The sequence below is a fragment of the Falco rusticolus genome, chromosome 20 (assembly GCF_015220075.1).
Source record: "Falco rusticolus isolate bFalRus1 chromosome 20, bFalRus1.pri, whole genome shotgun sequence".
In the NCBI taxonomy this organism is placed as follows: domain Eukaryota; kingdom Metazoa; phylum Chordata; class Aves; order Falconiformes; family Falconidae; genus Falco; species Falco rusticolus.
This window is the reverse complement of record NC_051206.1, coordinates 1,282,745-1,308,578: the sequence shown is the minus strand read 5'-3', so window position 1 is coordinate 1,308,578 and position 25,834 is coordinate 1,282,745. Positions and strand designations below refer to the sequence as shown.

Genomic DNA, 25,834 nt, shown 5'->3' with positions numbered 1-25,834 from the left:
GTCACATCCCAGTGTCGTGGGGCTCCCCAAAACGGTGTAGCCCCTTTCCCAGCCAAGCCAGTGGTGTCGGGGTCGATGATTTGACTGTTACTGGATGTGGCTTTATTAAAGAGGTGACGCGGAGGGGTGGCACCCCCTGGCGCTCCCCAGCGCTGGCGCGTCAGGGCTTGGCCACGCTGGCTGCGTGATGCCCGGCTGCCTGGTGCTCGCTGCCGGCAAGGTGCAAGTTCTGGAGAGGGTTCACCAGCTTCATGGCCAAATAACCCTGCGAGGAGGGACAGGGGAGCTTGGGGAAGGGGGGTGGGGGAGCTTTTCAGCGGGTGAGGGGGGGGATTTGGGGGTGCCCCCTGCGCTTACCGGGGTGGCGTAGACGAAGGTGAGGAGCAGGGCGAAGAGCAGCAGCAGCGCCAGCGTCAAGCTGATGCGGCAGCGGTGTTGCTGACAGATGCTGTAGCGCAGGCTGCGCAGCGGAGCCTGCAGCCACAGGAAGGACCACTCGGGCCGCCTGCGGGTGACACCCAGCTCAGTCACCCCCCTGTCCCAGCACCCCCCCCCGGGGGATGAGCCGCTCTCCCCAGGGACTCACGCCGGCGCTGGGAGCGTTGGGTACATGTTGGGATCATCCCGGCCTTTCCCCACTGGCCGCTCTTCCGCCTCCTTCGCCGTCAGCAGCTCCAGGCTCAGCTCCACCTTACCCTGGTGCAGGGGGACGGGGTGCAGGATCTGGCCCTCCAGCCCCCCCAGTCCCCGCTGTCCCCCCCCGCTATCCCTCCGCCACCTACCGAGAGGCGCCGCTTGCCGCCCTCCTGCACCGTGCAGGGCCACCACCCCCGTGCCCGTCTTTGCCGGAAAAGGGAAAACCAGGAGGGGGTCTGCACCCTCCGCCAGGGCCAGGGGCTTTGGGGGGTCTCCTGCGCCATTGGGGTGCAGTCCTGGGGCCGCTGGGCTGGCTGCGGCAGCCGGGTGAGCTCCAGCTCCAGGACGCCTGTGGGGAAAAGGCAAGGTGGCGGGGCAGCTGGCTATCCCCCCCTGAGTGCCCCCCCACCCCCCCCGGGTGCCCCCCACCCCCCCTGGGTGCCCCCCACCCTGCCAGGGGAAAGGAAACGGGGTCTCACCCAGAAAGTCGTCAGCCGAAAACTTGTCGTTGTCCCACACTTGGAGGATGAGCTTGGGGGGCACCTTCAGCACCGTCTCATCCAAGCTCCAGAAATGCTCCTGCCGCGGCAGGGAAGGGGAATAGGGGGTGTCACGCTGGTTCCCCGTGTCCCCAGCACCCCCACCCCGGGGTGCCCCTCACCTTCCGCAGCAGGACGCAGAGCTGCTCGGCCACCAGGTACTCGAAGGGGAAGACGAAGCGCCAGTTGAAGCTCCCGTCGCCCTGCAGCGAGCGGTAATGCACGTCCGTCTTCTGCCTCTGCTCCTCCAGCCCGTCCAGCCACCTGCGTGCCACCCGGAGGGAGGGGACGCTGCTGTCACCCGTGTCCCCACAGCCCCGCTGTCACCTCCCCAGTGGAGGGGATGCGGCGATGGCCTTGGCTCACCCGGTGACGTAGATGTCGCTCATCCGCTGCCCCAGCAGGTTGATGTCCTTCAGGTCCACATCCCGCGTGTTCCAGACCACGCAGCGCAGCTCGTACCTCGGGGAGGGGACGGACACGAGGACGTGTCACCTTCCCCCCCCCCCCCCCCCCCGGGATGTCCCCGTCCCACCTCCCAGCCCTGGCTGGGTGCTCACCTCTGGGGCTTGCGGGGCGTGATGTCAACGGGGGGGCCAGGGGGCCCGAGGCTGGCGGGGAAGATGTCCACCCACATCTGCACCTTGCCCTGCACAGCACCCAGAGGGGCTGGGACCAGCACCCCTGGCTCCCAGTGCCAGTGTCCTCCCCGTCCCAGGGTGTTCCCGTCACCCCTGGGTCCCCATCACACACCCCTGCCCCCAGTGTCCCTCCCTGCCCCGGGGTCTCTACCACCTCCCAGCATCCACCCTTGACACCCCAGGGTCCCCGTCACCCCCCCAGCATCCATCCTTGTCACCCCAGGGTCCCCGTCACCCCCCCAGCATCCATCCTTACCACCCCAGGGTCCCCGTCACCCCCCAGCATCCATCCTTACCACCCCAGAGTCCCCGTCACCCCCCCAGCATCCATCCTTGTCACCCCAGGGTCCCTGTCACCCCCCCAGCATCCATCCTTACCACCCCAGGGTCCCCGTCACCCCCCAGCATCCATCCTTACCACCCCAGAGTCCCCGTCACCCCCCCAGCATCCATCCTTGTCACCCCAGGGTCCCCGTCACCCCCCCAGCATCCATCCTTACCACCCCAGGGTCCCCGTCACCCTCCCCAGCATCCATCCTTGTCACCCCAGGGTCCCTGTCACCCCCCCAGCATTCATCCTTACCACCCCAGGGTCCCCGTCACCCCCCCCAGCATCCATCCTTGTCACCCCAGGGTCCCCGTCACCCCCCCAGCATCCATCCTTGTCACCACAGGGTCCCCGTCACCCCCCCAGCATCCATCCTTGTCACCCCAGGGTCCCCGTCACCCCCCCAGCATCCATCCTTACCACCCCAGGGTCCCCGTCACCCCCCCCAGCATCCATCCTTACCACCCCAGGGTCCCTGTCACCCCCCCAGCATTCATCCTTACCACCCCAGGGTCCCCGTCACCCCCCCAGCATCCATCCTTACCACCCCAGGGTCCCCATCACCCCCCCAGCATCCATCCTTACCACCCCAGGGTCCCCGTCACCCCCCCAGCATCCATCCTTGTCACCCCAGGGTCCGCATCACCCCCCCAGCATCCATCCTTACCACCCCAGGGTCCCCGTCACCCCCCCAGCATCCACCCTTGTCACCACAGGGTCCCTGTCACCCCAGGATCCCCAGCATCCTGCTTGCTCTTGGGTCCCCATCGCCCCCCCTGGTCCTTGTCACCCCCCCAGCATCCTCCCTTCTCTGGGGTCCTCATCACCCCCCCAGCATCCCCCCTGTCCTGGGGTCCCTGTCACCTCCCGGGTCAGCAGGGCAAGCCCTAGCATCCCTTCCTGCCCCAGGGTCCTCATCACCCTGGGGTCCCTCCCTGGCTGTCCCCTCATCATCCCACTGTCACTGCAGGGTCCCTGTTGAGTCTCCATCACCCCCCCCCACCCCCAGCATCCCTCCCTGCCCCGGGGTCCCCATCGCTCTGGGGTCCCTGTCACCCCAAGGTCCTCATCATCCCCTTGGCACCCCCTTATACCCCAAGGTCCCCATCACCCTGGGGTCTCCACCCCCCTCTCCCTGCCCTCATCCCCCCCACCTCAGGGTGCCCCAGCCTCACCTGCTCCAGCCCGGGCTGGGTGCTGTTGTAGAGGGTGCGGGTCTCGAGGTGCTCGGGGACAAGGTGACAGGCGTGGAGGACGTGCAGGGCCAGGCGCTCGCGGGGTGCCTCGGGCTGCCGGGACGCGGAGGGGCCACTCTCTGCAAGGCTGAGCTGTCGCACACGGTCCTCCCTGCGCCCCCACCCCGACCCCCACCCCGACCCCCACCCACCAAATTGGCTGAGGAGGAAGGTATGGTCCCCAAAGGTCACCGTCGTGCCCTCGGCGCTGAATTCGGGTGCTGGCATCCCCCGGGTGCGGGCGAAGTGCTCCAGTGTCTGGCTGGGGGGCAGCTGGTCCCTCCAGTACCCAGGGCCGGTGCTGTGGGGCAGTGGGTGGGCTGGGGGCTGTGGCGTTACCCCTCCTGGGTGTCCCCTCCCTGGCCATCACCCTTGTCCCCCTTTGCCCACCCCTGTGCCGACCCCATCCTCATCTTTTTGTGCCCACCCCTACGTACCCCCCATCTCCATCCCCTGTGCCCAACCCCATGTCCCCACCCATCTCCATCCCCCTGCACCCACCCCACAACCATCCCCTGTGCCCACCCTGTGTCCACCCCATGTCCCCACCCCGTCTCCATCCCCCTGTGCCCACCCCATGCCCACCCCATGCCCACCCCTGTGCCCACCCCATGGTACCCACCTATCTCCATCCCCCTGTGCCCACCCCATGCCCACCCCATGCCCACCCCTGTGCCCACCCCATGGTACCCACCTATCTCCATCCCCCTGTGCCCACCCCATGCCCACCCCATGCCCACCCCTGTGCCCACCCCATGGTACCCACCTATCTCCATCCCCCTGTGCCCACCCCATGCCCACCCCATGTCCCCACCCCATCTCCATCCCCCTGTGCCCACCCCATGCCCACCCCTGTGCCCACCCCATGGTACCCACCTATCTCCATCCCCCTGTGCCCACCCCATGCCCACCCCCGTGCCCACCCCATCCTAACCTGCTTGTGCCCATCCTGACCCCATCCCTGTGCCCACCCCCACATACCCACCCCATCCCCCTGTGCCCACCCCACGACCATCTCCTCACGCCTCTCCCGTCCCCATCCTTGTGCCCACCCCATGCCCACTCCTGGGCTCAGGCCCATGGACCCCCATGTCCCCAGCCCCCTGGTGTCCCCCTCCAGGGGCACCCACGTGCGGTAGACGGTGGGCAGCCCGCAGTGGGCGCGGAAGCGGGAGAGCAGGCGGTTCTCCAGGTCGATGGTGGTGGTGCCGATCTCCTGGTCGGGGGGCAGCAGGTCATAGTCCAGCAGCGTGACCCGCAGGTCCTTCTCCAGCGGGATGGTGCCCGTCAGCTCAAACAGCCTGGAAGTGGCAGTGCCATCAACCCCGATGTCAGGGGTGGCACCCACTGGCATGGGGAGTGGGCACCCATAGGCATGGGCTTGGTGGCACAGGGACTTGGTGGTACGGGGACCCACCAGCATGGGGAATGGGCCATCTGGTGGCATGGGGACTGGGTGGCACAGGGACCCTCCAGTATGGGGAATGGGCCATCTGGTGGCATGGGGACTGGGTGGCACGGGGAATGGGGACGTGGTGGCGCAGGGACCCTCCAGTAAGGGGAATGGGGCGTTTGGTGGCATGGGGTCCTGGTGGCACAAGGACCTTCCAGCATGGGCAATGGGGACATGGTGGCACAGGGACCTGCTGTTGTGGGGAAGGGGGACCTGGTGGCATTGGGACCTGCAGATGGTGAGAATGGGGCATCTGGTGGCATGGGGACCTGGTGGCATTGGGACCTGGTGGCACAGGGACCCTCCAGCATGGGGAATGGGGAATCTGGTGGCACAGGGACCTGCTGTTGTGGGGAAGGGGGGCCTGGTGGCATGGGGACCTGCAGATATTGGGAATGGGGCATCTGGTGGCACAGGGACCTGCTGGCATGGGGAATGGGGATGTGGTGGCATGGGGACCTAGTGGCATGTCAACCCAGTGGCATAGGGACCTGCTGGCAGAGGGACAGGGCATGGGGACATGCTGACATGGGGAATGGGGCCCCACCAGCCCCCCTGGGCACCTCCTCTCAGTGCCAGGCACCCCCCAGCCCGGTGCCACCAGGGGTGATGGTGCCACTGGGGGTAACGGTGCCACCGGGCCACCTACCCTGGCCATACCTGCCAAAAACAGGCTCCAGGGTGTTGGGCACATACTGGTCCCGCTGTCCCAGCGTCTTCGTCCCAAGCGAGACACGGATGTAGGGGTCACACTGGCAGCAGGGAGGGGACCATCAGGGTGGTGTGGGGAGGGGGACAGCACAGGGGACCCCTGCCCAGCACCCATGGGTGGCCTTACCAGCCCGTTCCTGTCGCGGGGGGGCAAGTCGAAGGCCCGGATGATGTAAACCCTCACCAGGCACTTTTGGGGTTGGCTGGGGGGCAGCTGCTGGAAGTGGCGTGGTGGGGGGGGCACCTCGGGGTCCTCAGGCAGGGGGTAGATACAGAAAAGCCCCTGCGAAAGGCACCTGGCTGTCACCCTGGGGTGCTCCCCCTGCGGCCCTCGGGTCCCCCCCGGGGGCTCTCACCCACCTTGAACTCGCCCACAGGCACGGGGTCCTCCCTCGCCTCAGGGTGACCCCCCGGCTGGTAGAGGGGGAAGGTCTGGCAGAAATCCTGCAGCCCCCCAAAGTCGGGCACCGCCTCCAGCTCACAGCTGTAGATCTGGGGAGAGGGTCCTGGCCTTGGCCTCGGCCCTCTTCCCATCCCCATCCCCCTCTTGGTGCTTCTCCCATCCCTGTCCCCTTCTTATCCTTGTTCCTATCCTGTCTTCATCCCCATCCTTGTCCTCATCTCACTTTCAGCCCTGTCCCTCTGCCCAGCCTGTTGCCCTCCCAGTCTCCACCCAGACCTTGTCCCCATCCCATCCCAACCCATCCCATCCCCATCCCATCCCCATCCCCATCCCATCCCCATCCCATCCCATCCCATCCCCATCCCATCCCATCCCATCCCATCCCCATCCCATCCCATCCCCATCCCCATCCCCATCCCCATCCCCATCCCATCCCATCCCATCCCATCCCCATCCCCATCCCCATCCCCATCCCCATCCCCATCCCATCCCCATCCCATCCCATCCCCATCCCATCCCCATCCCCATCCCCATCCCATCCCCATCCCATCCCCATCCCATCCCATCCCATCCCCATCCCATCCCCATCCCATCCCCATCCCCATCCCCATCCCATCCCATCCCCATCCCCATCCCCATCCCCATCCCCATCCCATCCCATCCCATCCCATCCCCATCCCATCCCCATCCCCATCCCCATCCCCATCCCATCCCATCCCATCCCCATCCCCATTCCATCCCATCCCCATCCCCATCCCATCCCCATCCCATCCCCATCCCCATCCCCATCCCATCCCATCCCATCCCCATCCCCATCCCCATCCCCATCCCCATCCCATCCCATCCCATCCCATCCCCATCCCATCCCATCCCATCCCATCCCCATCCCATCCCCATCCCCATCCCCATCCCCATCCCCATCCCCATCCCCATCCCATCCCATCCCATCCCCATCCCCATCCCATCCCCATCCCCATCCCCATCCCATCCCCATCCCATCCCCATCCCATCCCCATCCCATCCCCATCCCATCCCCATCCCATCCCATCCCATCCCCATCCCATCCCCATCCCCATCCCCATCCCCATCCCATCCCTATCCCATCCCCATCCCATCCCCATCCCATCCCTATCCCATCCCCATCCCCTCCCATCCCATCCCCATCCCATCCCCATCCCCATCCCCATCCCCATCCCCATCCCATCCCATCCCATCCCCATCCCCATCCCATCCCATCCCATCCCCATCCCCATCCCATCCCCATCCCATCCCATCCCCATCCCATCCCCATCCCATCCCCATCCCATCCCCATCCCATCCCATCCCCATCCCATCCCCATCCCCATCCCCATCCCATCCCCATCCCATCCCCATCCCATCCCCATCCCATCCCATCCCCATCCCATCCCCATCCCCATCCCCATCCCATCCCATCCCATCCCCATCCCATCCCCATCCCATCCCCATCCCATCCCATCCCATCCCCATCCCATCCCCATCCCCATCCCCATCCCATCCCCATCCCATCCCCATCCCATCCCCATCCCATCCCCATCCCCATCCCCATCCCATCCCCATCCCATCCCCATCCCATCCCATCCCCATCCCATCCCATCCCCATCGCATCCCCATCCCATCCCCATCCCATCCCATCCCCATCCCATCCCCATCCCGTCCCCATCCCATCCCCATCCCATCCCCATCCCATCCCCATCCCATCCCATCCCATCCCCATCCCATCCCCATCCCATCCCCATCCCATCCCCATCCCATCCCATCCCATCCCCATCCCATCCCCATCCCATCCCATCCCATCCCCATCCCATCCCCATCCCATCCCCATCCCATCCCCATCCCATCCCCATCCCATCCCATCCCATCCCCATCCCATCCCCATCCCCATCCCCATCCCATCCCATCCCATCCCCATCCCATCCCATCCCCATCCCATCCCATCCCCATCGCATCCCCATCCCATCCCCATCCCATCCCATCCCCATCCCATCCCCATCCCGTCCCCATCCCATCCCCATCCCATCCCTGTCCCTGTCCCCAGCCTATTCCCCTCCCAGTCTCCATCCCAAACTTGTCCCCATCCCATCTCCACCCCTGTCCCTGTCCCATCCCATTCCCCACCTCTTCCCCATCACTGTCCCTGTCCTCATCCTCTTCTCATCCCCAACCTTGTCCCTATCCCATCGCCATCTCTATCCCCCTCCATCCCCCTCCCAATCCCCCGCTTCATTCTTGTCCCATCCTACCCCACTTCCATCCCCGTTCCTGTCCCTGGCCCCATCCTTGTCCCCTGCTCTGGGTCCCAGGCTCTGGCTCACCTTCAGCCTGTCCCCACTGGTCCCCCGCCGGCTCTTTGTCTTGTCCCCCATGGCTGTGTAGAATTTGCTCCACCAGTCTTCCTCACCCTCATCTTCATCCGCCTCCTTCTTCTCCTCTGCAGCCTGGTGGGGAGCAGAGTGAGGTGGGGACAGGGGGCAAGGGTGGCCCTGGTGGCCAGTGGCCCCGTTCCTGTGCCCACCTTGCCCTCAGCCCCGATCTTGGCGGTGATCCTGGGCAGAAGCTGCAGGGAGAAAAGGGGATTTACTGGGGGAAACTGAGACTGGGGGCTGGGGCCACCAGGTGCCAAGGGCTTGGGGGACTCACCTGCGCTATCCTGCCCCAGGGAGCAGCTGTGGAGAGGAAAGGGGCAAATACACCCTCCTGGAGGTGGGCAGTGTGGGGCAGGGATGTGGCAGATGGTACCAGGGATTACCAGGGATGGGGCAGGGGGTACCAGGAATGGGGCAGGGCAGTACCAGGGAGCAGGGATGGGGCAGGGATGGGGCAGGGGGTACCAGGGAGCAGGGATGGGGCAGGGGGTTACCAGGGCTGGGCAGGGATGGGGCAGGGGGGTACCAGGGAGCAGGGATGGGGCAGGGGGGTACCAGGGCTGGGCAGGGCTGGGGCAGGGGGGTACCAGGGAGCAGGGATGGGGCATGGAGGTACCAAGGCTGGGCAGGGATGGGGCAGGGGGGGTACCAGGGAGCAGGAATGGGGCAGGGATGGGGCAGGGGGTACCAGGGAGCAGGGATGGGGCATGGGGGTACCAAGGAGCAGAGATGGGGCAGGGGGGTACCAGAGAGCGGGGATGGGGCAGGGATGGGGCAGGGGGGGTACCAGGGAGCAGGAATGGGGCAGGGATGGGGCAGGGGGTACCAGGGAGCAGGGATGGGGCATGGGGGTACCAAGGAGCAGAGATGGGGCAGGGGGGTACCAGAGAGCGGGGATGGGGCAGGGATGGGGCAGGGGGTACCAAGGAGCAGGGAGAGGCAGGGGGGTACCAGGGCTGGGCTGGGCAGGGCCATACCGGAGCCAGGCAGGAGGCCACCCGAGCTGGTCTGGGGGGTTCCAGAGCTGGGGGGCTGCCCCTTCCCGTGGGGCTGGCAGCAGTACTGCCCCAGGCCCCGCACGCAGGCCTGCCCCACCTCGGGCCGGTACCCGAAATCCCGCATGTCCAGCACCCGCAGCCGGATGGGGGGCACGTACTCCTCCTCCGCCGGCAGATGCTGGGGCCGAGTTGCACCGTCACCCCAGGGTGCCAGCGGCAGCACCCATGGGTGGGGTGCTGCCACCCCCCTTACCCACCCCCCACATCCTCACCAGCATCAGCAGGAAGGCGTTGATGGGGAAATTGGGGTTAGCGGCGAGGTCGGTGATGGTGGGGGTCCGCAGGGTCTGGCCCCCGCACTGCACCTCCAGGCTGGGTGCCCGCACGCCCCTAGGCAGCCCCCGCAGCCCCCACGCCAGCACCTGGGGGGGGGGGCACCCAGCAGCTGTCACCCCTGTGGGGTCCCCTGGGTGCTCAGAGGTCACCTCGCGTGGGCTGCATTCCCAGCGGGATGCTGAAGGTGCCTGTCCCCGTCCTTGCCCTGTCCCCATCTCCAGCCCCATCCTGTCCCCATCTTGTCTTCGTCCCTCTGTGCCTGTCCTCACCTTCATCCCTGTCCTTGTGCCTGTCCCATGGCCATCCCCTTCTTCATTGCTGTCCCCATCCCATTCCCTATCCCAGACCTTGTCCATCCTGTCTTTGTCACTGTTCCAGTCCATGTCCTTGTCCCCAGCTCCCCCTGTCCCATCCTTCTCCCTGTCCTTGCCCTCATCCCATCCCTGTCCCTGTCCCCAGCCTCTCTCAGTCTCCACTTCAGACCTCATCCCTGTCCCCATCCCTGTCCCTGTCCCCATCCTTGTCCCTATCCCTGACCTCATCCCCAGCCTGTCTTCATCCTTGTCCCCATCCCTGTCCTTGCCCCCACCCCATCTCCAAGACCTTCATCCCTGTTCCCAACCTGTCCTTCTCCCCGTCTCCATCTTGGACCGTGTCCCCATCCCACCTTCATCCCTGTCCCCATCCCAGACCTTGTCCATCCATTTCTTCACCCCTGTTCCAATCCATGCCCTTGCTCCCAGCGCTCCCTGTCCCCATCCCTCTCCCTGTCCCTGTCCCCATCCCTCTCCCTATCCCTGTCCCCATCCCTGTCCCCCTCCCAGACCTCATCCATCCCCTTCTTCATCCCTGTTCCAATCCACGTCCTTTCCCCCAGCTCCCTCTGTCCCCCTCCATTTCCCTGTCCTTGTCCCCATCCCCTTCCTCACCCCGTCCCTGTCCCCAGCCTGTACCCCTCCGTGTCCCCACTCAGGGTCCCCCAGAACTCACCTCCAGTGCCACCAGCTGCAGCAGTGGCCGGACACCCAGGGGGACGCTGAAACCCCCCTGCCTCCACGGCGGGGTGCTGACCTGTGCCAGGCGCCCATCCTGCCGGGGGAGGGGGACACACACGGTGATGGTGGGACCCCATCACCTGGGTGCCCCCCATGCCACCTCCCGGCCAGCCTCTCACCTCGGCATCGTACAGCAGCTCGAAGGCGGCCAGCAGCTCCCCGGCCGGCCCCCCCGGTCCCTGCAGTGGGTAACGCCGGAGCCGGGGGGGCTGCCGGTGCCCCACATCCAGCCAAACATCTGGGGCGCACACACTCCTCCCCAGGAAAGCACCGGCACCCTGCAAAGCATTGCTTGGGCATGGGTGCTGCCCCCACCCATGGGTGCCCCCCCCCACCAACCCATGCGTGCCGTACCGCTTTGTCCTGGTCGAAGACCTCCACCACCACGGTGGGGGGCTCATCCCAGACGCCCCGGGGGTCCCCGTACAGCAGGACCCGGTGGAAAATTAGCGTCTGGTCCCAGAGGGGGTCCCGGGTGCCAGGCAGCGCCTGGGTGCTCTGGCTGACGTGCACGAAGGAGACGTGGGCGACAGGGTCTGGGGGACAGTGACACCGTCAGCACCCTGGGGTGCCCACCCTGGGGTGGGGGCCGGGGGGGGGGTGTCCCACCTGCGGTGGCCTTGGTGCCGCGGGGTGCCAGCTCCAGCGCCTGGAAGATGTAACAGCGGAGCTGGAAGAAGTTGGGTCCTGCGGGAGAGGCAGGGGCTGGAGGGGGGGGACCTGGCACCCCCCTGGCCGGGCCTGGTCCCCTCCCCCGTGTCCCCCGGAGCTCACGTGGGAAGGTGCAGAGGATGAGGGGCATGGGCTGCTTGGGGGAGGTCCGGCACGAGCCCTGCGCCTGCTGCTCCGCCACGGCCGGCTTGTCCTCCTCGGCCAGGTCCTCCATGCCCTGCGGCACCACGGGACGTGGGGTGGGGGAGCCCCCGGCCCTGCTGCCCCCAGCCCTGCAGCCCGCTGCCCCATGTCCCACCGCCCCAGTGTCACGCCACTGCATGACCCACCTGTCCCCTCAGCCCTGCATCCCCCTCCCCGACATCCCTGTCTCTGCCACCCTCCCTCCCTCCCTCCCTCCATCCCTCCCTCCCTCTCTCCATCCCTCCCTGTATTCCCCCCTTTGTCCCTCCCTGTATTCCTCCCTCCATCTCTCCCTCCCTGTACCCCTCCCTCCCTCCATCTCTCCCTGCATCCCTCCCTCCATCCCTCCCCATATTCCTCCCTCCATCCCTCCCTCCACCCCTCCATCCCTCCTTCCCTCCCTCCCTGCATCCCTCCCTCCCTCTTTCCCTGCATCCCTCCGTCCATCCCTCCCTGCATCCCTCCCTCCCTCCCTCCCTGCATCCCTCCCTCCCTCCCTGCATCCCTCCCTCCATCCCTCCCTGCATCCCCCGCTCCCTCTCTTCCTGCATCCCTCCCTCCATCCCTCCCCGTATTCCTCCCTCCATCCCTCCCTGCACCCCTCCATCCCTCCTTCCCTCCCTCCCTGCATCCCTCCCTCCATCCCTCCCCGTATTCCTCCCTCCATCCCCCCCGCACCCCTCCATCCCTCCTTCCCTCCCTCCCTGCATCCCTCTCTCCCTCCACCCCTGCATCCCACCCTCCCTCCCTCGCCCCCCCCGGTGCCCCCAGATTCCCCCCCACTCTCCTACCAGGGAGCCCTCCAGCAGGAATAGGGGTGCCACGGGCGGGGGCTGCGTGGGCACCATGCCCCGGTGCCAGCACCGCCGCCGGCACACGTCGCCCGTCCGGGGCTGCAGGTGGAAGCGGCGACCCCAGAGGGAACCGTATTCCCAGGCCTCGGCCCCCGCTGCCTCGGTGCTGTGCTGTGGGGACATGGGGCACCAGGGGGTGTTATGGGCACGGGGTGGCATGGGGACGGAGTGGCATGGGGATGGAGTGGCATGGCACAAGGGGATGGACAGGGCTGCTCACACTAGTGGGCAAAGGTCTGGTGCCATCCCATCCCTGCTGCCACATCCCTGCCGTCCCCATCCCTGCCACCCTGTCCCTACCACCCCTGTCCCTGCTGTCCCCATCCCTGCCACCCCATCCCTGCCATCCCCATCCCTGCCACTCCTCTCTTTGCCACCCCCATCCCACCACCCTTGTCCCTACAACCCCCGTCCTTGCTGTCCCCATCCCTGCCACCCTCATCCCTGCCACCCCATCCTGCCACCCCCCCATCCCCACTGCCCCGTCACTGTCCCCACCGCTCCATCCAGCTGGAGGAAGGAGGCCACATCCTGCTCCGGTCCTTGGGCACTGGGGTCTCTGTGGCGGGTGCGCAGCCAGCGCCGGCGCCGATGCATGTGGTACGTCTTCTCCGTGGCGTGCCATGCTGCCGGGGGGCTGCCGGGGTCCACGCTCACCCCGTACTCCCAACCTGCAGCAGCACCCAGGTGTCCTCAGCACTGCCACCACCCCACCCTCACCCACCCCAGGGTGACTGGCTGGGGACACCCACTCACCAGCCTCATCCACAGCCCCTGTCACATCCACCCGCCAGCCGTCGGTGATGTGCCACCCCTGGGGACATGCCACCTCCTCTTTGGGTGGCACCGCTGTGCCGCTCTGCAACACCGGGTGAGAGCTGAGCCCTGGTGCACTCGTGCCACTCCACCGCTGGCACCCCCCCAGTGCCACCCGTGTGGTCCCCTGCTCACGGCGTCGGTGCTGGCCACGGCGGCAGGTCCCCACTCGCCGCTGGGCTGCCGGCTCTCGTTCTCGTAGACGTCCTCCAGCACCTCGCCCATGTTGGTCTCCGTGTCCAGCAGCAGCCTGGGGACAAGGGGACAACGCTGGCATCACCCGAGGTCCCCAAGGTGGCAGGGTGGGTGTCACCACCCCATCCCATGGGACTCACCGCCGCTGGGGCTCCACAGTCCAGGGTCCCTTCCAGCGCCAGCCCTTGGGGGGCTGGATCCGGTGGCAGGGGAGCCCCGCTTTTCCGGCACTGTCGGAGAAACTGGGGCGCCCCAGGAGCCCCCGGGAACCCCACTTGCCCAGTAGCTTGGTCTGGTTTTCGTACTGGGAGGGAGATGACATGGGGTTGAGGGGTGCTGGGGGGGGCACGCAGCGGTGGTCCCCCCACCCTAGGGCTCACCATCTCGACGTAGACGTGCAGGGTGCCCTCCAGGTGCCGCGGCAGGTCCTTGCTGTCAGCCACCCGTCCCAGCCACAGCCGGAGCCGGAGCTGGGCGCAGATGTCCCCAGAGCCCTGTGCCCCGCAGCGTGGGTCACGGTAGGGGACATGGCGGGGGACATGGCGGGGGATGTGGGAGGGGACATGGCGGGGGACATGGCAGGGGACATGGTGGGGACATGGCGGGAGCATGGTGGGGGACGTGGGAGGGGACATGGTGGGGACATGGTGGGGGACATGGTGGGGACATGGTGGGGACATGGTGGGAACATGGCGGGGGACGTGGGAGGGGACATGGTGGGGACATGGTGGGGGACATGGTGGGGGACATGGGGACATGGGGGACATGGTGGGGGACATGGTGGGGACGTGGCGGGGACATGGTGGGAACATGGTGGGGGACGTGGGAGGGGACATGGCGGGGACATGGTGGGGGACATGGCGGGGACATGGTGGGGACATGGCGGGGACATAGTGGGGACATGGTGGGGGACATGGGGGGGGACATGGGGGCATGGCAGGGACATGGTGGGGACATGGCATGAGACATGGTGAGGGATGTCAGAGGGGACATGGTGGGGACATGGTGGGGACATGGTGGGGGACATGGGGGCATGGCAGGGACATGGTGGGGACATGGCATGAGACATGGTGAGGGATGTCAGAGGGGACATGGTGGGGACATGGCGGGGGACATGGTGAGGGATGTCAGAGGGGACATGGTGGGGACATGGCGGGGGACATGGTGGGGGACATGGCGGGGACATGGTGGGGGACGTGGGAGGGGACATGGTGGGGACATGGTGGGGGACATGGTGGGGACATGGTGGGGGACATGGCAGGGGACATGGTGGGGGACATGGTGGGGACATGGCGGGGACATGGTGGGAACATGGTGGGGGACGTGGGAGGGGACATGGCAGGGACATGGCGGGGACATGGTGGGGGACATGGTGGGGGACATGCTGGGGGACATGGTGGGGACATGGCAGGGGACATGGTGGGGGACATGGTGGGGACGTGGCGGGGACATGGTGGGGACATGGCGGGGGACATGGTGGGGACATGGGGGCATGGCAGGGACATGGTGGGGACATGGCATGAGACATGGTGCGGGTTGTCGGAGGGGACATGGTGGGGTCATGGCGGGGGACATGGTGGGGACATGGGGGCATGGCAGGGACATGGTGGGGACACGGAGAAGGTCTAAGAGGGACGTAGAAGGGACACAGGGGCATGGAGGAGACATGGAGGGGACGTGGTGGGGACACAAAGGGGTTGTGGAGGGGACACAGAGGGCACATGGAGGGGATGTGGGGGGCTGTAGATGTGACATGGGGAAGATCTAGAAGGGACACAGAGGGGACATGGAGAGGATGCAGAGGGGATCGGGGGACATGGAAGAGATGTGGAGGGGACACAGAGGGGACGTGGAGGGGACACAGAGGGGACGTGGAGGGGACACAGAGGAGATGTTCAGGGGGATGTAGTGGGGACATGGAGGGGGACATGGAGAAGATCTAGAAGGGACATAGAGGGAACACAGGGGATGTGGAAAGGACATGGCAGGGATATGGAGGGGACAGAAGGGGACATGGAGGGGACAGACGGGATGTAGAGGGACATGGAGCGGGGCATGGAAAAGATCGCCAAGGGACCCAGAGGTGACATGAGGATGTGGGAGGGACACGGAGGGGACATGGATGGGACAAGAGGGGATGTGTAGAGGACATGAAGGAGTTATAGAGAGGACACAGAGGGGACAGGCAGGGGACATGGAGAGGACATAGAGGAAGTATGGAGGGGACACAGAGGGGACATGAAGAGGGGACAGAGAGGGGATGTGGAGGGGACATGGATGGGACACAGAGGGGACACAAAGAGGACATGGAGAGGACATAGAAGGGATGTGTGGACGGGATGTGGCGGGGATGTGAAGGGTTCATGGATGGGACGTGGGTGGGATGCAGGGAACGCGGAGGGGACACAGAGGTGACATGGAGGGGATGTGGGGAACACGGAGGGGACACAGAGGTGACATGGAGGGGTTCAGGGAACGCGGAGGGGACACAGAGGTGACATGGAGGGGATGTGGGGAACGTGGAGGAGACACAGAGGTGACATGGAGGGGATGTGGGGAACGCGGAGGGGACACAGAGGTGACATGGAGGGGTTCAGGGAACGCGGAGGGGACCCAGGTGACAAGTAGGGGATGCGGGGAATACGGAGGGGACACAGAGGTGACAAGGAGGGGATGTGGGGAACACGGAGGGGACACAGAGGTGACATGGGTGGGATGCAGGGAACGCGGAGGGGACACAGAGGTGACATGGAGGGGTTCAGGGAACGCGGAGGGGACACAGAGGTGACATGGGTGGGATGCAGGGAACGCAGAGGGGACACAGAGGTGACAAGGAGGGGATGCAGGGAACGCGGAGGGGACACAGAGGTGACATGGGTGGGATGCAGGGAACGCGGAGGGGACACAGAGGTGACATGGAGGGGATGCGGGGAACACAGAGGGGACACAGAGGTGACATGGAGGGGATGTGGGGAACACGGAGGGGACACAGGTGACATGGAGGGGATGTGGGGAACACGGAGGGGACACAGAGGTGACAAGGAGGGGATGCGGGGAACACGGAGGGGACACAGAGGTGACATGGAGGGGTTCAGGGAACGCGGAGGGGACACAGAGGTGACATGGGTGGGATGCAGGGAACACAGAGGGGACACAGAGGTGACATGGGTGGGATGCAGGGAACGCGGAGGGGACACAGAGGTGACATGGAGGGGATGCGGGGAACGCGGAGGGGACACAGAGGTGACATGGAGGGGATGCGGGGAACGCGGAGGGGACACAGAGGTGACATGGAGGGGATGTGGGGAACACGGAGGGGACACAGAGGTGACATGGAGGGGTTCAGGGAACGCGGAGGGGACACAGAGGTGACATGGAGGGGATGTGGGGAACGTGGAGGAGACACAGAGGTGACATGGAGGGGATGTGGGGAATGCGGAGGGGACACAGAGGTGACATGGAGGGGTTCAGGGAACGCGGAGGGGACCCAGGTGACAAGTAGGGGATGCGGGGAATACGGAGGGGACACAGAGGTGACAAGGAGGGGATGTGGGGAACACGGAGGGGACACAGAGGTGACATGGGTGGGATGCAGGGAACGCGGAGGGGACACAGAGGTGACATGGAGGGGATGCGGGGAACACAGAGGGGACACAGAGATGACATGGAGGGGATGTGGGGAACACGGAGGGGACACAGAGGTGACATGGAGGGGATGCGGGGAACACGGAGGGGACACAGGTGACATGGAGGGGATGTGGGGAACACGGAGGGGACACAGAGGTGACAAGGAGGGGATGCGGGGAACACGGAGGGGACACAGAGGTGACATGGAGGGGTTCAGGGAACGCGGAGGGGACACAGAGGTGACAAGGAGGGGATGCAGGGAACACAGAGGGGACACAGAGGTGACATGGAGGGGATGCGGGGAACGCGGAGGGGACACAGAGGTGACATGGAGGGGATGCGGGGAACGCGGAGGGGACACAGAGGTGACATGGAGGGGTTCAGGGAACGCGGAGGGGACACAGAGGTGACAAGGAGGGGATGCGGGGAACACAGAGGGGACACAGAGGTGACATGGGTGGGATGCAGGGAACGCAGAGGGGACACAGAGGTGACATGGGTGGGATGCAGGGAACGCGGAGGGGACACAGAGGTGACATGGAGGGGATGCGGGGAACACAGAGGGGACACAGAGGTGACAAGGAGGGGATGCGGGGAACACGGAGGGGACACAGAGGTGACAAGGAGGGGATGCAGGGAACACAGAGGGGACACAGAGGTGACATGGGTGGGATGCAGGGAACGCAGAGGGGACACAGAGGTGACATGGAGGGGTTCAGGGAACGCGGAGGGGACACAGAGGTGACATGGAGGTGACATGGGCTGCCTACCACCAGGAAGAGGGTCTGGATCCGGCCGCAGAGCTGGCCGCAGGCGCCGGGGCCACTCCGGGAAAACATGATATCGGCCGCGGGGACACGGGCACAAGCCACCCGCCGCTCGCCCCGCAGCAGCCACAGCAGCACGTCAGGCACCCCAGCCTGCGGCTGTGGGGACAGGGACCGGTGGGCTGAGCCCAGCCACAGCTCATCACAGCGATGAGACCCCCCCCCCCCGTATCCCAGCCTCAGCCCCCACCTCGACAGCCAGGGCGGTCACGCGTCCCAGCCAGCCCTCGGCCACCGGCAGCAACGTGTCCCAGCCGGCCCTCGGTGGCACCGCCGCCGCCGCCGCCATGCACCGGAGGACGTGAAGACGGGTGGCCCGGAGGTGGGTGTCCAGCGGCGTGGGGGTGGGCTGAGCCTCCAGCCGGGGCAGCGCTCGCCTGCAGACAGCCCCCCCAAATGCCCCGTTTTCCCCTCAAAATATCCCATTGTCCTCTACAATTCCCCATTTCCCCCCCAATTTCCTCCCAAAAGACAACTTCCCCCTTAATTACCATTTCCCCCCGTCCCCCCATTCCCCCCCAGTTACCCCATTTCCCCAAATGTCCCCTTGTCCTCTACAATTCCTCCTTTTCCACCCAAATACCCCATTTCCCCCCAGTTACCCTGTTTCCCCCCAAATTACCCCATTTTCCTTCCAGTTGTCCCATTCTCCCCCAAAATGTCTCATTGTCCTCTACAATTCCTCTTTTCCCCCCCAAATACCCCATTTGCCCCAAAAATACAACTTTACCCCCAATTACCCTCTTTCCCCCAATGCCCCATTTCCCCCAATGCCCCATTTCCACCTCCAATGCCCCCATTTCCCCCCCAAATGCCCCATTTCCCCCCCCAAATGCCCCATTTTCCCCTCGATTGCCCCATTTCCCCCCAAATATCCCATTGTCCTCTACAACTCCCCCTTTTCCTCCCAATTTCCTCCCAAAAGACAACTTCCCCCTTAATTACCATTTCCCCCCGTCCCCCCATTCCCCCCCAGTTACCCCATTTCCCCAAATGTCCCCTTGTCCTCTACAATTCCTCCTTTCCACCCAAATACCCCATTTCCCCCAGTTACCCTGTTTCCCCCCAAATTACCCATTTCCTTCCAGTTGTCCCATTTTCCCCCAAAATGTCTCATTGTCCTCTACAATTCCTCTTTTCCCCCCCCAAATACCCCATTTGCCCCAAAAATACAACTTTACCCCCAATTACCCTCTTTCCCCATGCCCATTTCCCCCCAATGCCCCATTTCCACCTCCAATGCCCCCATTTCCCCCCAAATGCCCCATTTCCCCCCCAAATGCCCCATTTTCCCCTCGATTGCCCATTCCCCCCAAATATCCCACTGTCCTCTACAACTCCCCCTTTTCCTCCCAATTTCCTCCCAAAAGACAACTTCCCCCTTAATTACCATTTCCCCCCATCCCCCCATTCCCCCCCAGTTACCCCGTTTCCCCAAATGTCCCCTTGTCCTCTACAATTCCTCCTTTTCCACCCAAATACCCCATTTCCCCCCAGTTACCCTGTTTCCCCCCAAATTACCCCATTTTCCTTCCAGTTGTCCCATTCTCCCCCAAAATGTCTCATTGTCCTCTACAATTCCTCTTTTCCCCCCCAAATACCCCATTTGCCCCAAAAATACAACTTTACCCCCAATTACCCTCTTTCCCCCAATGCCCCATTTCCCCCAATGCCCCATTTCCACCTCCAATGCCCCCATTTCCCCCCCAAATGCCCCATTTCCCCCCCAAATGCCCCATTTTCCCCTCGATTGCCCCATTTCCCCCCAAATATCCCATTGTCCTCTACAACTCCCCCTTTTCCTCCCAATTTCCTCCCAAAAGACAACTTCCCCCTTAATTACCATTTCCCCCCATCCCCCCATTCCCCCCCAGTTACCCCATTTCCCCAAATGTCCCCTTGTCCTCTACAATTCCTCCTTTTCCACCCAAATACCCCATTTCCCCCCAGTTACCCTGTTTCCCCCCCAATTACCCCATTTTCCTTCCAATTGTCCCATTTCCCCCAAAATGTCTCATTGTCCTCTAAAATTCCTTTTTCCACCCAGATGCCCCATTTGCCCCCAAATACAACTTCCCCCACAATTACCTCATCTCCCCCCAATGCCCCCGTTTCCCCCCCAAAGCCCTATTCCCCCCCAAAATGCCCCATTTCCCCCCCAAAATGCCTCATTTACCCCCAAATGCCCCATTTCCCCCCCAATGCTCCATTTCCCCCCAAATCCCCATTTCCTTCCCAATGCCCCCATTTCTCCCAATGCTCATTTCCCCCCAAAATGCCCCATTCCCCCCAAAATGCCCCATTTCCCCCAATGTTCCATTTCCCCCCAAATGCCCCAATTACCCCCAAATGCCCCCATTTCCCCCCTAATGGCCCATTTAACCCCCCAATGCCCCACTCCCCCCCAATGCCCCCATTTCCCCCCCAAATCCACATTTCCTTCCCAATGGTCCCATTTCCCCCCAATGCCCCATTTCCCCCCAATGCCCCATTTCCCCCCCAAATGCCCCATTCCCCCCAATGTCCCATTTCCTCCCCCAATGCCCCATTTCCCCCCCAAATGCCCCATTCCCCCCAATGTCTCATTTCCTCCCCCAATGCCCCACCCCCCAAATGCCCCATTTCCCCCTCAATTATCCCATTTCCCCCCCAAATATCCCATTTTCCTCTAAAATTCCTCATTTCCTCCCCCCCAAAACCCCATTTCCCCCCTCCAAAGAGTGTTTGCAAGCCCAGGGGTCCCCCCCAGCACCCCACCACCTACAACTTCAGGACACCCAGCACCCCCCCCCCCCCGAGAACCACCCCCCCGCCCCCCTCACCCGCAGTCCTGTGCCAGCTGGCGCAGCAGCCTCCTGCCGATGTCCCCCACCATGTCCCCACGGGCGCCCCGCAGCTCCGCCACGTTCCTCTCCTGCAAAGATCCCCCCTAAAACCATCCCACCCCAGAGCAGTGGGGGGGGGGGTCACGTCCCACCCCGCCCTACCCCACCGTCACCCATGGGTGCTCACCAGCCGCCGGCACAAGGCACGCAGGAGGTTTAGGGCATCCCAACGGTGACTGGCATCCTCCCAGGATGAGGTGACAGCCGCCACCGGTTTGTCACCGTACCACGGCAGGTAGTGATAGCGGTTGCCTGTATCCAGAGGGCACTGAGCATCCTATGGGACACCGGAGGGGTACCACCTTTGTGTGTGTGTGTGTGTGTGTCCCCAGCATCCCACTCACCATCAAAGAGGGGGCAACCGTGCGGGGTGACGGAGGCAGCTGGCTTGCAGGTGACATCGCCCATGTCACCGTAGTTGCCAAGACTGAGCTCGAAGCGCAGGAGCTCAGGGCCGGCTGGCACCATGGTGGCCGAATAAAAGACCCCACAGAGCCCGAACCGATGGCGGGGCAAATGGCACTGTGGAAAAAAAAAATAAAAATTCCCAAAATTTCCCAAAATCCTCCCCAAATATTCCAATGGCACTTAAAAAAAAAAAAAAAAAAGACCCCCAAGGGTGGCACTGAAACTGCACAGTGTCCCCGTGTCCTCACCTGCACCCGGGTGACATCCTCAGGGGCGATGGTGGCCTGCTGGCACCCATCCGGGGTCCTCATGTGGGTGCTGAGCTCCAGCAGCACCCGGCCCCGATAAGCCACCTTGGTGTCCTGTCGCATAAGGGTGGGTGGGTGGGTGGGTGTCACCCCCCCAACACCCAAATGGGTGCTGTGCCCACCCCTGGCACCCACTCACGGTGCTGAGCTTCCCGGCAGCGTCCGGCCGAGGACCGTAGAAGGGGAGGAAGCTGGGTCCGAAGCAGGGTAAGAAGCCAGGGGTCCCCTCTGGGAGGAAAAAAGGGGGTTCAGTGGGGGGGGGGGGGGTCTGGGTTCTGGGGACCCCCCACCCAAGGGTGGACCACCCTGCTCACCCTCAAGCTCAGCACCGGCGGAAGAGATCTGGGAGAGGTGGAGGACGGCGGTGCCCAGGACCTTGCTGCTGCGGGACCTGCGGGTGAGCAATGAAAGGGGGGGGTGTCCCTCCAAAATGTGGTGTCCCCCCAAAATGTGGTGTCCCCCCAAAGTGGGGTGTCCCCCAAAACCAGGGAGTTCCCCAAAGCTGGGGGGTTCCCCCCTACTTACCCACTGAGGATGGCCAGCTGGATCTCATCACAGATGGGGGGCAGCTGTGGGGAGAAAAAAAAAAAAAGGGGGGGGGGGTTTGAAATATGAGGTGACCTCCTTTTGGGGACACCCCTGCTTTGGGGGGGGTGCAGGATGTGTGCTGGGGCTTGAGGGGGCACCTCACCCGCAGGGGGAAGAAGAAGACCTCGTTCCACTCCGGGTTGGCGTCGGGGGGCATCACTCGGGTGCAGAGCTGCATTGAGCAGAGCCATGACCCCCCCCGCCGCAGGATGCGACCCCCACCCCACCCCCAGCCCCAGCCCAGCACCCACCGTCCTGCCGGCGAAGCTGACCCGCACCGCCGCCGCCACGAAGCCCCTCTTGCTGCCCACCGAGGGGAGATGCTGCCGAGCCGCCTCTGCTCCATGGGGATGAGGAGAGGTGGGCATGAGGGGATCCCCCAGATCCACCCAACCCCCCCAAACCCCCCCCATGCCCACCCTGCGGCAGGTCCTCAGCGCGGTAGATGCAGAGCTGGAGCGTGGCAGCACATGGTGGGGGCTTCAGCAGGTTGGCCTCCACGTCCTCGTCCCCCGCCGGCTCCTCCTGCTCCTTGGGGTGGGGTATGGAAAAATGGGCCCCCCCCCCTCCTCCAGGCAGGATTCTTTGGGGGGTGCTGGGGAGGATGGGGGGATGCTCACCGGTACCGGCTCGCCGGCGCGGAGCACAGCCATGCTGACACGGAGGTACCCCTGGCACCCGGCGTCGGGGCGCTGGGGGTGCTGCAGGCTTAGCCATTTCCAGCTCAAGTGATGTCCTGGCGTGGTGGGAGACGCCGGTGTCACCCCGGTGTCACCTCAGTGTCACCGCGGTGCCCACCGCAACCCTCTCACCTACCTGGCGCACGGCAGACGGTGCCGATGTCCAGCTGCGGGGATGGCAAAGGGGGTGAGAGCGGCCGGACCGTGGCGTGACGCCTCGTCCCTCAGCCATTGTCCTCACCTGGAAGATGCCGATGACAGCTTTGGCGCGGGTGGCCCGCGAGTCCAGCACCTGCGATGGCAGGGGGGGGGAACACGGTGTCAGCGGCCACTCCGCTGTCCCTGTCCCCACCGGTGCCACTGAGCCCCTCCCTGACCTGGATGCGGATGGGCTCCACCACCAGCTGGGCAAGCGTCAGGTAGAAATTTTGGCAAAACACCTGGAAAACGGGCAAAAGAGGGTGAGGGCAGGGTGAGGGGACACTGGCGGGTCCTCATGTCCCCTCCCCGGTGTCACCTCATTGTAGTAGGGGTTGTTCCCGACTCGGATCCTGGTCCTGAAGCGGTGCTGGCCGATGAGGACTATCACCACCGGCTTGATGTCATTGCCCTGGAGCTGGTGGCCCTTGATGATCCTCACTCGTACCTATGTGACAGGAGGTGACACAGTGGCCACCTGACAGGACATCGCCCTTGGGTGCCACCGCGCCCATGGGTGCCATACCTGGAAATCCTCTTTGCTCCCAGCCGAGGGCTTGCTGGGGTGGTGGGGTGACCCTGGTGACACCGCCCGCAGTGGCACCTGTCCTTGCAGGACCGCGGTGTCCTCTGCGGTGCCATGGGGGATGTAAGAGCAGCGGAAGGTGACAGTGCACTGCAAAAGGACAGGTGGCACCCTAGACCATGCCTGGTGGCACCCTGGGGTGCTGCTGGGTGGGTGTGTGGGTGGGTGCTCACCCCCGTGGGTTGTCCCCGTGGGTCCAGCAGCGGGACGTCAGCAAGGGACAGTGGCAGCCCAGGGTCGGCCACCAACCGGTCCAGTGAAACCGTGGTGGCCCCTAGGTCCCTGCGGGGACAGGGGGACACGGTGAGGGTGGTCACACTGTGGGTGGTCCCCCTGGGGTGCCCACCCATGGGGGCTACTTACCCCTGGGGTGCCGGCTGGCCCCAGTGCCGGAGGCGCAGGGTGAGGCTGGCCGTGGGCTGCAGGGGACACATGCCCAGTGGCCACACCAGTGTCTGGGGGGGACAGCAGATACAAGAGGTCACTGAGGTGGCCTGAGATGTCCCCATGCCACTGCAGGCCACCCTGGGGTCACCTCACCTCATTCCAGATGGGACTGTGCTCCTCCGGCACCACTCGGGTGCTCCTGGGGACACCTGGGGGGGACGACAGGAGGGAAGGTGGTGGCATGTCAAGGGGACATTGGGGTGCAAGGGGAAGGTTGGCCCTGTCCCCATGTGCAGGCATGGACATCGCTGTCCCCAGGCACGGGTGGCACCATCCCATCACACGAGGCTGCCTCCCCGCTGCACCAGGATGGCTGATGCCATCTTGTCCCATGGGGACGGCCACCACAGTGTCCCCCCCTCGTACCCGGCAGTACCTCTGAAGCGGGCAGACACGTGCAAGCCAGGCCCAGAGCTGGTGGGCCTGGGGACATGGGCACTGGCCACCAGCAGCCGCAGCATGGTCGCTTCCCTGTGCCACTGTGCGACAGAGGCGCTGTCACCAAGGCACTGCCACCTCGGTGCCTGGATGCATTATGGAATGGCACTGGGGGGGGGGGGGGGGGAGGGGCTACTGCTGGCTTGGCTTGGCGGGTGTCACTGTGTCACAATATGCGTTTGTCGCTGCATACCTGTCACTACATATCTATGCTCTGTGTCCCTGTGTACCCGCATCCCCACGTCCATATGTCCCTATAACATTGAGTCCCTGTGTCTGTGTGTCCCCATGTCCCTGTGTCCCTATAGCTCTAAGTCCCCATGTCCATGTGTCCCGTCTCCATAGCAACAAGCCCCCATGTCCACGTGTCCTGATAGCACTGAGTCCCCATGTCCCTAGAGTACCAAGTCCCTATGTCCCCATGTCCACATACCCACGTCCCCATGCCCCCACAGCACCGAGTCCCCAAGTCCCCATGTCCCTATAGCATTGAGTTCCCATGTCCCCGTGTCCCCATGTCCCCATGTTCCTATGTCTCCACAGCACCAAGTCTGCATGTGCCCATGTCCCTGTGTCCCTATTGCACCGAGTCCCCATATCCCTGTGTCCCCATGTCTGTATGTCCCTATAGCACTGAGTCCCCATGTCCCTGTGTCCCTATAGCACCAAGTCCCCATGTCTGTGTGTCCCCATGTCCATATGTCCCAATAGCAGAGTCCCCATGTCCTTATAGCACGGACTCCCTGTGTCCCCGCATCCCCATATCTCCATAGCACCAAGTCCCTATGTCCCCATGTCCCCGTGTCCACATGTCCCTATAGCACTGAGTTCCCATGTCCCCATGTCCTCGTGATCCCATGTCTCCACAGCACCGAGTCCCCATGTCCCCATGTCTCCATGTGTCCCTATAGCACCGAGTCCCCATGTCCCCATTTCTCCATGTGTCCCTATAGCACCAAGTCCCCATGTCCCCATGTCTCCATGTCCCTATAGCACCAAATCCCCATGCACACATGTCCCTATAGCACTGAGTCCATGTGTCCTTGTGTCCCCATATCTCCATAGCACCGAGTCCCTGTGTCTCTGTGTCCCCATGTCTGCATAGCACTGAGTCCCCATGTCCATATGTCCCTATAGCACCGAGTCCCCATGTCTGTGTGTCCCCATGTCTGTATGTCCCTATAGCACCGAGTCCCTGTGTCCCCATATCTCCATAGCACGGAGTCCCCATGTCTGTGTGTCCCTATTGCACCGAGTCCCCATGTCCCTGTGTCCCCATGTCCATATGTCCCTATAGCACTGAGTCCCCATGCACACATGTCCCTATAGCAACAAGTCCCCATGTCCCCGTGTCCCCATGTCCATATGTCCCTACAGCACTGAGTCCCCATGTCCCTATAGCA

The 25,834-nt window shown here is 64.3% G+C and overlaps 1 protein-coding gene across 1 annotated transcript; it reads right to left on the bottom strand.

Moving 5' to 3' along the window:
- Positions 1-160: 160 nt before the first annotated feature.
- FER1L5 (fer-1 like family member 5) lies at positions 161-24,454 on the bottom strand. The gene is made up of 50 exons (XM_037371853.1): positions 24,370-24,454; positions 24,087-24,142; positions 23,910-24,001; positions 23,720-23,828; positions 23,487-23,636; positions 23,280-23,408; positions 23,140-23,202; positions 22,899-23,054; positions 22,502-22,613; positions 22,334-22,419; positions 22,186-22,254; positions 22,020-22,063; positions 21,809-21,885; positions 21,634-21,722; positions 21,435-21,548; positions 21,123-21,300; positions 20,906-21,030; positions 20,716-20,807; positions 18,084-18,270; positions 17,837-17,992; positions 13,820-13,933; positions 13,580-13,743; positions 13,380-13,494; positions 13,185-13,287; positions 12,927-13,099; positions 12,366-12,539; positions 11,494-11,608; positions 11,329-11,406; positions 11,074-11,255; positions 10,839-10,898; positions 10,655-10,753; positions 9,601-9,750; positions 9,308-9,506; positions 8,605-8,630; positions 8,480-8,521; positions 8,280-8,402; positions 5,904-6,035; positions 5,671-5,826; positions 5,493-5,584; positions 4,510-4,680; positions 3,532-3,680; positions 3,320-3,459; positions 1,736-1,824; positions 1,542-1,637; positions 1,298-1,439; positions 1,116-1,215; positions 783-985; positions 587-696; positions 358-505; positions 161-265 (listed from the first exon to the last, which is right to left on the bottom strand). The coding sequence occupies exons 1-50, from the start codon at positions 24,452-24,454 to the stop codon at positions 161-163; spliced, it is 5,919 nt and encodes a 1,972-aa protein (XP_037227750.1).
- Positions 24,455-25,834: the final 1,380 nt, after the last annotated feature.